The sequence below is a fragment of the Eurosta solidaginis genome, chromosome 5, assembly GCF_040869045.1.
Source record: "Eurosta solidaginis isolate ZX-2024a chromosome 5, ASM4086904v1, whole genome shotgun sequence".
NCBI classification, from domain to species: Eukaryota; Metazoa; Arthropoda; class Insecta; order Diptera; family Tephritidae; genus Eurosta; species Eurosta solidaginis.
This window is the reverse complement of record NC_090323.1, coordinates 170758338-170772146: the sequence shown is the minus strand read 5'-3', so window position 1 is coordinate 170772146 and position 13809 is coordinate 170758338. Positions and strand designations below refer to the sequence as shown.

At 41.1% G+C, this 13809-nt stretch overlaps 1 protein-coding gene across 4 annotated transcripts in view; it reads left to right on the top strand.

Annotated features, from left to right (window-relative positions):
- The window catches only part of LOC137233768 (CCAAT/enhancer-binding protein-like), a 463673-nt gene that overhangs the window by 219007 nt on the left and 230857 nt on the right, over positions 1–13809 (top strand). For all 4 annotated transcript variants that reach the window (XM_067757121.1, XM_067757123.1, XM_067757122.1 and 1 more), the window contains exon 4: positions 7741–8161. In XM_067757121.1, coding sequence (XP_067613222.1) covers positions 7741–7904 — 164 coding nt within the window. In that variant the 3' untranslated portion in view covers positions 7905–8161. The remainder of the gene's footprint in view (positions 1–7740; positions 8162–13809) is intronic.

Below are 13809 nucleotides of genomic sequence, written 5' to 3'. Positions count from 1 at the left end.
AGATGTTGCTCCGGTTAAGAACGTTTTTTCATCGGAACCCGGCTATGGACGCAGAGGAAGAAGGCCACCCCACTCCCCTGGGAGGACCAGGTTGGATACTATTTAAATTCTGTTTTGTTTTTAAGTCCTTTAATATGGCGCCAATTGATTGTATTGGGCAGAGTTTTAGGAATATCTATATATATAAAATCCAAAGTATGTATGTAGTTATAGATCGGGTTGCGTCCTAAGCGGATCGACCGAACACAACCAAATTTTCACAACCCACTTGAAACCTTCCAGGGATGGGCATAGGCTAAAAATAATTTCGATATATAAAAGGGGCGTGGCACCTGCCATAGAAATGGAATCTTTGATACTGAATAACTCTGAAGGTATTCATGCTAGAACATTGAAATTCAGTAAGGAGTTATATGAAGTCATTCCCTAACACCACCAAGAAAATGTGGGGTGAGGGAGACGGGGGCGTGGCACCTCCCATACAAATGGAAAATATCATACCTTATATCTCTGTATGTAGTAATGGTAGGATAATAAAAATTGGTAAGGAGCTATATGACGTTAAGTCCTAACACCTCCAGTAAAATGTGGAATTGGGGAAAAGCAGACGTGGAACCTTCCCTACAAATGGGATTTTTGAGAACTATGACTGCCGTACAAACTTACGTTATTTTAACAGCTAAAGTTTAAGTACAGACTTGAGTTTGGCTGTTTTTTCGTTTGGACGGTTAGTAATCTGCCGCCGTTAAAATTTTTTGTTAATTTCAGTCTGTCTGCATCTTCTCTATCTACATAAAATTCAAAAAAGCGATACTACTTATCAATCCATTGACACAGTCGTGGCAGAATAGCAAGCTGTGCATTGTGTGTAAGGCTTATGATCACAAAACTTCCAATGTCATTGAAGCAATCATTTGATCGGGAAATTTCGAAAACAACAAATTTTTCATACCAAGAATTCAATTAATACCGACAGATATGCCTTTAAATTTCAAACGCCTCAAATTTCCTATTAGGTTGGCTTTCGCAATGTCTATCAATAAAGGTCAAGGACAGTCACTAGCTGTAGTAGGAGTCAATCTTACCAACTCATATTTCACCCAAGGCCAATTATAGGTAGCCTACTCCAGAGTTGGCTCATCAAAAAGTCTTTTTATTTATACTCCAAATATTTGGAAGAAGCGTCGAATGGCAGAATGAAGAGGCAGCGTTCGACGGAAGGCGATAAGCCTGCTTTCAAGAGGCAGAAAGGACCCAGTCCTAGAGCAGCGAGGCAGGGCAGTCGCATAGACAAGACAAGTAGGCCCAAAGCTGCAAGCCAGATGTGCTCCAATAGCGAGGTAGCAACTACCTCGAAAGCTGCGAGTCAGAGGTAAGTTACAATTAAGGAAGTAGGAGATAAGCCAAAGGGAGATAACGCTAAGACTCCGGCTTTCTCGGAGGCGTTAAAGGGAGTTAACGCTAAGACTCCGGCTTTCTCGGAGGTGCCAAAGGGAGATATCACTAAGACTCCTGCTTTTCCCGAGAAGATGAGTGATGTGGCAAAGCAGTCACTGACTGTGGCGCTGGTTGATCGTAGCAGTCCTTTCGGACAAATGACTACTGAAAGGTGGAGATCTGTGGAAAGGGAGCTTATTAGCTTAATGCTTAAGATGATGCGGGAACAACCAAGTAAGCCCCTTCCAACCTTTGATTCGGGGGGATGGTATAACGGTGTGAAGATGATAGCGTGCGACAACATCGCGAGCTTGCAGTGGCTGGAGGAAGTGGTTCGAAACCTCCAAAGGCAGGGCACGAACGCGCGGTTTGAGGTGGTGGATAAAGCGCAAACCCCCACGGTGCCAAAAGTTAAGGTATGGATACCATGCGTGATGAAGTCGGAGGATACACTGCGACTTCTGCAGAATCAGAATCCGAACATACCGACACAGGATTGGAAGATACTTACTGTATCTCGGCCTACCGAGGATGGTCAGTTCTACATCTTCCAAATAAACAAGCAGGCGGAGGATATTTTGTACACGCAGCTTGGTAAAATGTCCTTTGGCACTGGCAAAATTTACATGCGACTCAGGAAAAGAAGTCCCGAGGATAAAAACCCTAACACGCTAGAGGTGGGCGAAGTCGAAAAGGACCTCAAAAGCCTAAGGGAAAAAAGACAGGTGGAGGTCCCCGACGTCACCACGAACGTGCTAGAAGAGGACCAACCGCTAAATGGTGCTGTGACTCGCACAGAGGAACACCCTGCACAACAGTCACGAGAGGCTGAAGGGGGCCTCGAATACTCTAAACCAAAAGGGCAAGGGGAGGACGAAGACGTCAAGACGAAGGTGCTGGAGGGGGACAAACAGCCCAATGGTGCTGCGAGTCCTACAAATAAACCCCCAACACAGTAAAGTGGCGTCGAGCGAACTCCTCCTAACCCTTGAGGAGGGTTCGTTTGACGTGGCGCTGATCCAGGAGCCGTGGCTCTCATCGGGAGGAAAGGTTTCTGGACTTAACGCGCGCGGGTTTGGCGTTTACTACGCGCAAACGGAAGGACGAGTGCGAGCTGTAGCAATGGTAAGGAAACAGCTGCATTCATATATGCTGCCTAATTACACCACTGAGGATCTCGTAGCGGTGGCCGTTGAGCAAAAGAATAAGCAGGCATTTATCCTGGCGTCCTGCTACATGGCCCATGCTGCGGAGGTCCCACCGATGGAGTGCAAAAGGCTAGTAGAGGACGAAGGGCGCAAAGGGCGGTTGGTCATAGGCGCAGATGCAAATGCGCACCACAATGCGTAGGGAAGAGCAGATACGAACGAGAGAGGCGAATCTCTGTTTTGTTACATCCTGCAAACCAATTTGCAGATAGCCAACAGGGGAAATGTCCCTAGATACATTGGTCCAACATCCAGCAATGTTCTGGATATTACATTGAGCTCCGAGCGTGATATATCAAGGTATGATTGGATGGTTCTTGATAGACCATCCTTCTCCGACCATGCGTATATCAGCTTCAACATCCCCCTAAAGAGGGAAGAGAAGGGAGGAACCTTTAGAAACCCTAGGTCAACGAACTGGACTAAATTCCAGAAACATGTAGAAACAAAACTGGGACAACCCAAAGAGGTTGCTAATGTAGAGGAACTGGAAGAGTCGAATGAATTCCTAACAAGGACGCTTATGACTGCGTATAACAAAGCTTGCCCTCTAAGAAGATTCAGAGGAAAAGCAAAGCCGCCATGGTGGAGCAATGAGCTGAGTCTTCTAAGAAGATAGGTTAAAGAAATGTTTAAGCTCGCAAAGACCGCGGAAAGCGAAGCGTGTCGGGACGAGTACAGGGATCTACTGAGGATCTACAAGCGTGAAATTACCAGGGCGAAGAGAAACTTATGGAAAAGTTTCTGTACGGACATAGAGTGCTCCAGCGAAACAGCACGGTTGAAAAAAGTCCTATCAAAAGGAAACATAGTCCAGGGACTAATAAAGAAAGAGAACGGGGAATGGTCACGTAATAGTGAGGAATCCCTTGAGGTGCTTCTCGATACACATTTCCCATCGGGAGACGGTTTAGAGGAGCCAGCAGACATCACTCACACTCCGATCACGGAGCTAGTAGTGCCGGGCTTGGTGACCGATACCAAGATCGAGTGGGCAGTGAAGACGTTTTCTAAGTTTAAATCGCCGGGCACAGATGGTATATTCCCAGCCATGCTACAAGTCTCAAGTAGGGCGGTCGTGGAATGGCTTAAAATAATATTCGATGGGTGCATACGACTGAATTATGTACCGCACTCTTGGAGAACTGCTCATGTAGCTTTTCTACCAAAGGCGGGGAAGATCGGTACACATGTATTCCAAAGACTATAGACCCATTAGCTTAACATCATTTCTGCTCAAAACCTTTGGGAGGCTGATAGATGTGTACCTAAAGTCCAACGTGGATGAAAAGCTGCTCTCCACAACACAGCATGCGTACACCAAAGGCAAGTCGGTAGACACCGCATTGCATAGGGTGGTAATAAGCATAGAGAAATCCCTGGAATATAAGGAGTATGCTCTAGGAGTCTTCTTGGACATTTCCGGGGCTTTCAATAATGTTGCAAAATGCGCGATTTTGGATGGTCTTAATTACATTAAAGTACATCCTGCCTTAATCAAATGGATCGGCTGCATGTTAAATTGCAGAATGATTACATCACAATGGGGATTGTACGAGGCCACGAAATCAGTGGACAGGGGCACGCCGCAGGGAGGGGTGCTATCACCTCTGCTGTGGACGCTGGTCATCAACCAACTGCTCAGGCAATTCGATGAGGGACCCGTAAAACTTACGGCTTACGCAGATGACGTTGCAATTGTCATAAGTGGAAAGTGCCTTCCAACGATTAGTTCTTTGATGGATCGGGCGCTTCGCGATATTCATACCTGGGCATCTAATGTCGGGTTGAAAGTCAATGCGGAGAAGACGGATATGGTCTTGTTTACAAAGAGGTACAAGGTCCCAAATTGGACCAGGCCTAAGTTAGGAGGGGTGACCTTACAGGAGAAACCTTGCACAAAATATTTAGGAATCATCCTAGACAGTAAGCTGTCATGGAAGCTCAACGTGGAGGAGAGGGTCAAGAAGGCCTCAACGGCACTCTGCGCATGTAAAAGAATGCTGGGGTGTATGTGGAGCCTATCGCCCTCTCTTTCTCATTGGGTTTTTACAGCGATTGTAAGCCCTATTCTATACTATGGAGTTCTTGTTTGGTGGAAAGCCACACAAAAAACAACATACCTCAAAAAATTAGAGGTGGTATGCAGACTATCGATGCTTAGCATTACGGGAGTCCTGAAAACAACCCCGACGGCTGCACTGTATGCCATTTTGCACATCCCACCTGTAGACCTGGTAGCAAAGAACAAAGCGTTAATGACCGCAACCAGGCTCGGTGCTTCGCGGCAGCTTGAGCGCCGACCATATGGCCATAGTAGTATAGTGTTATCAATCACAAGAAGAACAGACTACATGATTCCCTATCTGCGCTTCGAAGGTGATCTTAAGGCCACAATAGAGGTGGACGGTTGGCGCAATGGTGTGCAGATGGCGGACGAGGCGATACATGTGTACACCGATGGTTCCAAAGTAGTGGAAAGAGTAGGGTCTTCGGTATACTGCGCTGATCCGGAAATAAGTAGATCCTACAGGCTGCCGGATTACTGTAGCGTTTTCTAAGCGGAAATATTAGCCGTAACCAAAGCAGTAGAAACCCTGGAAGAGAATAGCTTAAGCTGCAACCGTGTTAACTTTTATATTGACAGCCAAGCAGCAATAAAGGCAATAATCTTGCATACCACAGCATCTCTATGCGTGTTAGAGTGTAAGCAGTCTCTGGAGAGAATCGGGACAGGGAGAAGCATACATCTATATTGGGTCCCAGGGCATATGGGAATAGATGGGAATGAAAAAGCGGATGAACTAGCTAAAAAGGGCGCATCCCTTGAAGCTTGCTCCGTAGATGTGCCAATTAGATTGGGCGAGATTAAGCAAAGGCGAGAGGTCCACATGATCGACCAAGCCGGAAAGGCCTGGGTTCAAGCGTGGGGCTGTAAAGTGTCGAAGATTATGTGTAGGTCTTACAAACTTAGACTAACACAGTTGCTCCTATCATTAAAAAGAGAGGACTGTAGACTCATGACGGGTATTCTGACTGGACACTGCCTTCTGGCGTCACATGCCTTTAAACTAGGCTTGGTCAGTGATAGCAGATGCAGGAAGTGCGGGTTGGAGGAGGAAACGATCGAGCACGTTCTGTGCTCATGCCCTGCACTTGCCAGGCTAAGACTCCAGCTATTAGGAGTGATACAGCTGTCAGATCTAGAAGCAGCAAGTGGCTTAAGTCCTAGGAAGCTTCTAGTATTTGCTAAGAGGACGGAGTTATTTTATAACATAGGTCCTGGTTTTTGATAGGGTTTTTCAGTTTGGTCGTTAAAACAAACTTCTGGTAACACTACGGACTCAATCAGTCTATGTGAGGTCCTCATGGACCGGCCAGTTCAACCTACCTACCTATACTCCAAATAATTTACAAAAAATATTGTATATCCTATGGTTTCAGCAGTACCTAAATTCACAAATACACATCCTTAAAATAAATTTAAAATGTTTGTTATTTATTTTGCATATTTTTATAGAAACGTGGGGTGAAACCCTCGGGAATAAGCTAGTGCTTATAAATCTAATGATCTAGATGTTGAAGAAACCGCTTCCATGATAAAATAGGATAAAATTATTGGACCTTGAAATGGCTATAAGGAGTAGTTCAAACCTTCAAATGTTCCTCAGTCCTCGGAGAAGCAGCACATCGGGGGCAAAAAACAAGCGAAGGATATGTTGTACAGGAAACTTGCGTCTTTTGGCATGGACATTGTTTATCTGTCCTCCAAAAAGAGAACCGCTTAATGCAAAGGGGGTAAGAAGAAGATACTCACGTTAGGATGCTATAAATAAATATTCATCACAGTCTATTAGCAGCTATCGAACTTTTTGAAACTCTGTAGGAGTGCTCTTTTGTTCCGAGGCTGAATAAACGTTATGGGCTTAACGAGGATTTCGGTGGTCACTATTCGCTACATGTATCACAAGGCAGGATGGATGGTGTAACCCTTCTAAAAGGATGCCTCACATTACATTGTGCTGTTAATTTTAGCACTGAGAACCTAACGGTAATAGCCATCGAGCGAAATAAATAAAATATTGTCAGCTAATGCTTATAAAAGATAATGCCATCTAAGGAGATCCACGGGCAAACAAAAGAAGTTGAGTCTTTTTAGAGTACAAGTTAAATAGATCCTCAAACTAGCATATGTTGTGGTAAGCGGTTTACCCTGGCACTAGTTTTTATTCTGTTCTTGCCACGTTATAGTAACTAGCTCCTCGTGGCACTCCTGGACAAACCCTTCTCATCAGAAGATTTTGCGGAGTAACTGGAGGACGATACCTGTGCTCCGATTATGGACCGTTTAATACAAGGGTTGGTGACCGGTGACCCAATTAAATGGGTGACAAAAATTTTGTAGAAGTTTAAATCGGCAGGGCAAAATGAAATATCTTCTACTATGCTACAAATGGCAAGTACAACGTTCGTAGATCGGCTGGAGATAATACTTAATTGGTACAGCAGACTGAATATGCATCACTTTTCGATAATATCTCGAGTTGTTTTTTTACCAGAGGCAAAAAAAAATCAGTCGACTGGACCCATAATATAAAATCAAGGTAGTAGATACTGTAACGTATGGAGTACTTATGAAAATAGAGACAACTACCGAGCTTTCCCCAATATGTCGAACCGGGCTTTCATGAACAGTGTTAGCTCGATATATTGGGTGCATCCAGACATAGAAAATTGGATCCCATGAATGCTGCTTGAATGATATTCTGCGAGCTGCTATAAATCGTTCTAGATGTCCAATTATTAGGTACGTCAAAAATAAGAAAAAAAAAACAACCGCAAGAACTTTACAGTTCACAATACAAACTACCAAGCATCTACTTAGAGAACATATATATTCCTTGTCAAATTTGGTTTAAAAACGAATCGGTTTCGGTCTTATGCTATCTTCTCAAACAAAAATGATATAAAAAATGTCAAAAGGCCGGAACCGGTTTGCCTCCAAACCAAATGGATGAAAGGGGAAATCGTTACAATATAAGATACAATTATGTAATCTATAAGTTTTCCATTACAATCCTTTCTCTATTTTCAGTTAATAAAACGGAAGCACCACAATTGTACGTAAGTTGGCGTAATCCCTCGAACGCCATACCGACTCAACAAAATTTACCACACGCAAGTGTAACAACGCATTTAATAACCAGCGAACCTACGAAAGCCAAATTAATCAAATTCAAAACATTTGTATTGATTTAAACAACGCAACAGCACAAACTTCACTAAACTCAACACTAATCCCACCAACATATTTAAGCATATTAACACTCAATATGTTGACGAGTGACGAATTACCGCAATTGTTGTAGCATTTGTTGGTGGGCGTTGAGCATAGCATCGAGCCGGTCTCCTCACATCACCAGCATTGCCACTCTTTTGTGTTGGTAATACATTTCCGCACATCGATAGTGATGAGGAGAATGCGGATGAGAAGCGAAGTGATGCGCATGGAGAGGGTAAGTTTAATTGACGAAAAAGTATGTATAAATTAAATAAATGTATTTATAGTTTGATAAATTTAATAAGTATAAACTTAGAACACAAAGTCTTCTAACATGTTGAATATGAAGATTCCTAGAGACCTAGGATAACATAAGATAAATAATAATCGTGCATTCTTTAGATTCGCTACAGTAAAAAATCAGAAAAAAAATCGATAGCATTTATGACTTTCAGTACTGTGATTGTGGGTTGACATTTCATTTGTTTACATTCTGTACTAGTCAAAAATAAAAACAAACAAGTCTAAGTATATAACATTTATACCGCATTTATAAATATGGCTGGATTTATAGTAGTACACACTGGTAAGGAAGAGGCTTATAAATTGTCTTCAAGCAATATATAAAATAACAGCGTGAAATAAAGGAAGCATGTGTAGGAGCAATAGATGTATGAAGTAAATATAGTTTAAGGAAACTAAAAAACACGCAAATATGGTGCATTTTTAGTATCTACAATCCACTTAGGCCCGGTTTATCAGTGGTTGGTTAAGCTAAGCTTAAACTACGCTTGCTTAAACTCTAGTCAAATTTAAAATCCAGTTAAACTACTGAGCAGATTTTCCGTCACAGTTTAAGGCCGCCTTTGGGGTATGCTGTTTTGTGCGGCAACATTGATTTTTTTATTATCTAGATATTTTGTAGAAACGGCAACAGCTGGATTTTGTCTACCTAACAAACTTGGAAAAAAATTCTCCGGCGAAATATATATCTCGTTCCGGAAGTGATACCCAACATCGTTATTTAATTATTATTAAACCAGATAGTTCTCGAGTTCATATCCAACTTCGTTCTCCAGTTAGTATCCAACCTTTGAGAAATTTTGTAAAATTAAAAGTTTTCCAGTTGATCTCCAACGTCATTTATATTTTCCAAATAGGCGGCCGCCGTGGTGTGATGGTAGCGTGCTCCGCCTACCACACCGAGGATCCTACATCAACATCATTGAATCTTACATTTGAGTCCAGTTAGAGAACCACAAGTTGTTAATTATATTTGTTCAACATATTTTACTTTATAAAAAGTTCCCTCTTTTGCTGAGTACGCTATGATTCTCGAGTAGAGCCACTGTTTCGAAACAACTCTTAAGACTTTAGAAGTAGGCCTAGTTATCAACATGAGCTCTAATGGTACTCAAGCCTAAATGCTTGTTGGGTATATTCGACGCCATTTCGTACGAACGCAAATAACTGATAGGTTAATTAGAGTTTAAACCTGGCAGATCGGCCGCTTAAGCTTAGCTTAAACTTCAGTTAAAGTAGACTGAAAAACTGCAGAATAAGTTTAAGCGTAGTTTAACTGACAAACTGAGTTGAACTTGTACTGAAAAACCGTGCCTTAGATATTTAGTGTTGTTAGCACCGTAGAACAGAGGTACGTGTCTCCGCTATTAAGTACAACACGTTTTGTAGCGAGTTATTTAACCACTGCCGTGAGTATTCAATAATTACCGCTAGATGGGTCTAACTCTCCTTTGCGCGTCTAGCCTAGATAGTTACAAACAAGCATACATATAAGTGAAGCTAATATAAGCGTCTTAAAAATAGCCCCAAACCAAAAATCTTCTTATACAACGAAAGACTTAGGACACGAACTTGTTAATGATTAAAATCTTTCATTTTTGTTTGAATTGTATAAGTAACAGCAAATCTACTAAAATTCAAAAGATAAAGGCATAAAATAGTCGTCTCGAGGTCATTGAAAACATATAAAGGACATACACACACATTTACTTTGTACAATTTTTCAAAACTTCTTGGCCTATTAAATAGAAAATTGTTATCTAGTCTAATTCATTCCGGTTGACTATTAACATAGAAACCAGCCCCAATATGGCTTTTCATTTGGCCAAATATTGAATAATAATTGTAAGACAAATGATTGAAAAACTGCTCCTACGTAATCAATCAATCATTTTTTTTCTTTTATTTTAAATCAAAAATTAAGCAACAACAAATTTTACCTTGCTCTTGTCGCAATGGCAAAAGAAAGCGTCTGACCTACTAACTCACCTGTTGAGCGCGTAAACAAATCCAAAAATTCCAACGTCGTGAACACAAAGAAATATGAAAGGGAAGGGCGTCTTTTGCCGTAGGCGCTTAGACAGGTACGCGAACAAGTACGTAAATATGTAAATAGTCAAGCAGTAAGAGTAAAAACTAAACAAGTTGCGGATATAAATAGATGGACAACGCGGCAAAACGGTCTGGCAGAAGTAAGAAAAGAAACTTAAGTCATAAACGAAACATTTAGCAAGAGTGCCATTAAAAACGCAACTAATGACTTATGCAAAGTTCACATTTCGTTTTATTTTTTTTTCACAAACTTTTTTATTGGTCTACCTAACTCTTTTTGGTTGTAATTGTTTGCTATTTTTATAGCAAAACAATTGCAGCTCTTCTCAATTCCATTGACGCTGCATAATTTACGTTCGTCTGTCAAAAGTCTTTTACTTTTCATTTCATTTGATTCAAATGCAGTTTACTTTGCATTTTTATTATACCACTAAATGTGGCCTTACAATTGAATTTATGTCTTACGAGCCACAATTTATTGAAAGCACTTCACTCAACTCCACAAGTCACTCATACGCCAGCGTGTACCGTTCGCTGTTGTGTCGAGCGGGCGGCAAACGCATAACATAGGACATCCCGCCTTCAACATTTTGTGTCTGTGAACGACATTCAAATTATGTAATGCAGCGGTTTTCAAACTTTTTGCAGTCGCAACCCAAAAATGCTTTCAAAAAGTCCCGCGACCCACCAAAACTGCCAAAATGTCTGAAAAACGTACAAACACAAAAAAGTGAAGAGAAGACACTTTTCTATTTCCCTTCATTGTGGCATTCTATTAACAAAAGCCAATATAAAATATTAAAACTAAAACCATTGCGCCGTTTAGCGTAAAAGTGTATCAACGCGACTCTCGGTATCAGCGCAATAATGCAACACCACATAGGGAAAACAGATTCAAGACGGCAACGGCGACGCGGCATCTGTCAAATTATTTTTACACATGTTCTTATGGGGATGAATTTTTTGAGCACGAGACGCCAAAGCGGCAATCAATCAGAATAGTCGCCGTCACCAGATTAGATCTTTTTCTATTTTTGACAGCGACGATCGTGGCGTCCTTTTTTCTTCTTTATTAATTAAAATGATAAAACAAGCAAATAACTTTAAATATGTGTTAAAATCGACAAGTTATACATTTTTTAACACGTGCTATAATTTTTTGAAAATTTGTGGCTGCTGTTTGAGAAAATTCGCAACTGTCGATGCCATTTCCTTTATAATCATGTCGCCAATTGGCGGAAAATATCGTCAAGCATGGGTTTTTCGTCGTTGTCGTTCGCAGCCGTCGTTTTGAATGTGGGCATAGCTGCAGAATCACTGAGAGTAACTAACGGTATTAAGCTGCCGAAAAACTCTTTCTTATTTGAAGTGCGCATTAGTTTTAGTTGCAACTTTCACTCCGTTATTGACAGTCGTGCATCATAAAGTAAATAACTGCAATTGCGTAACATTTATTATTTATTATAAATATTTAAATGCATAAGTTTCTAAAAAGACCTGGGGCATCTACTTCGGAGGCAGGTGGCTTAAAAGCAAAAGTAAATAGAATTTATGACGATACATACTTACAATATGGTTTTACTGCCATTGATAACAAACCACATTGCGTGATTTGTGGACAAGTTTTAGCACAAGAAAGCATGAAACCTTCAAAATAACTACGCCATCTCTCATCAAAACATGAAAACGACAAAGATAAACCGTTGGATTATTTCCAAAGAAAACTCGATTTACTTAGGAAGCAAAAGATCAGTATGTGCCAGGTAATTTCAGCACTATATCCTGACATTAGTTAGGTTTGTAATATGTTCCCTCTTTTAAATACCAGAGTACTAAAATAAGTGAAAAAGCTTCCTTGGCTAGTTATAAAGTTGCATATCTCGTGGGTAAAAATGGAAAACCACATACAATCTCTGAAAATCTTATTTTACCGGCAGCAGTAGACATGGTTGAGATAATGATTGGAGAAAAAGAAGCTCACACATTGAAAGGTATACCTTTGTCTCATAACACAATTGGACGAAGGATAAGTGATATAGCTGCAGACATTCGCAATCAAGTAGTCGAAAAAGTCAAAAAAAGCTTATATTTTTCATTACAATTCGATGAATCGACAGATATATCCAGTTGTGTCCAGTTTGTGTGTTATGTTCGGTTTGAAAACCTTGATCAAATTGCGGAAGAGATGATGTTTTGCAAAGATTTACCGAAGAATGCAACTGCTGAGTGTTTGTATGAACTTTTTATAGAAATCACCCAAAATTTGGGTTTTGACTTGGAACTTTGCGTAGGTATTTGCACTGATGACGCTAGGGCAATGACCGGCAAAAAAGTGGGTTCCTAGCTAGGTTGAAAACAAAGATGCCGAATGCACACTGGACGCACTGTTTTCTCCACCATCAGGCCTTGGCGGCCAAATTTTTGCCGTCGAATTTAAACGACGTGCTTAATTCTGTCATCAAAGTTGTGAATTGTATCAAGGGAAAAGCTTTACAAACAAGGTTGTTTCGTACGGTGTGTGAGCGCACTACATCAAAATCTTCTTTTTCATACAGAGGTGAGGTGGTTATCCAAAGGAAATGTGTTTACAGGAGTAATAGAATTGAGATCGGAATTGAACATGTTTTTGAAAGAAAAAGATCCCGACAATGCGAAATTGTTTACTGATCCTACATGGCTTTTAAAAGTAGCATATATATCAGATATTTTTCGTCACTTAAACATATTGAATACTAGTATGCAAGGAAGAGACGAAAGCATTATATCAGCCAAAGATAAAATAAAAGCCTTTGTTTCAAAATTTGAAATGTGGCTATCATCGCTGCAGCACTTACAATTTGGTTCATTCACTTGCTTTGAAAGTATTGTTGCAGAGATTTCATCAGACGAACTAGTAAGGAAATGTATTCCTTTCATGACTGAAGCGCTGCAAAATTTAAAAAACGAATTACACCGTTATTTTCCAAGAGAGCTACAGGAAGATAACAGCAAGTGCTGGATATTAAATCCATTCCTCAATAACTTTGCTGGGTTCACAACCCGGGCAAACATCAAAATTTTAGAAATAAGGTTTTTCAATCAGAAGAAAATTTTTTTAAGCGGGGTCGCCCCTCGGCAGTGTTTGGCAAGCGCTCCGGGTGTATTTCTGCCATGAAAAGGTCTCAGTGAAAACTCATCTGCCTTGCAGATGCCGTCCGGAGTCGACATAAAACAAGTAGGTTCGGTCCGACCAATTTGTAGGTTAAATCAAGAGGAGCACGACGCAAATTGGAAGAGAAGCTCGGCCTTAGATCTCTTCGGAGGTTTTCGCGCCTTACATTTATTTATTTTTTTTCCTAGGACTTAAACCACTTGCTGCTTCTAGATCTGATAGCTGTATCACTCCGAATAGCTGGAGGCTTAGCCTGGCAAATACAGGGCACGATCTCAGAACGTGCCCGATCGTTTCCTCCTCCAACCCTACATCTGCTATCACTGACCAAGCTGGTGACACCTGAAGGCAGTGTCTAGTCAGCATACCCGTCATGA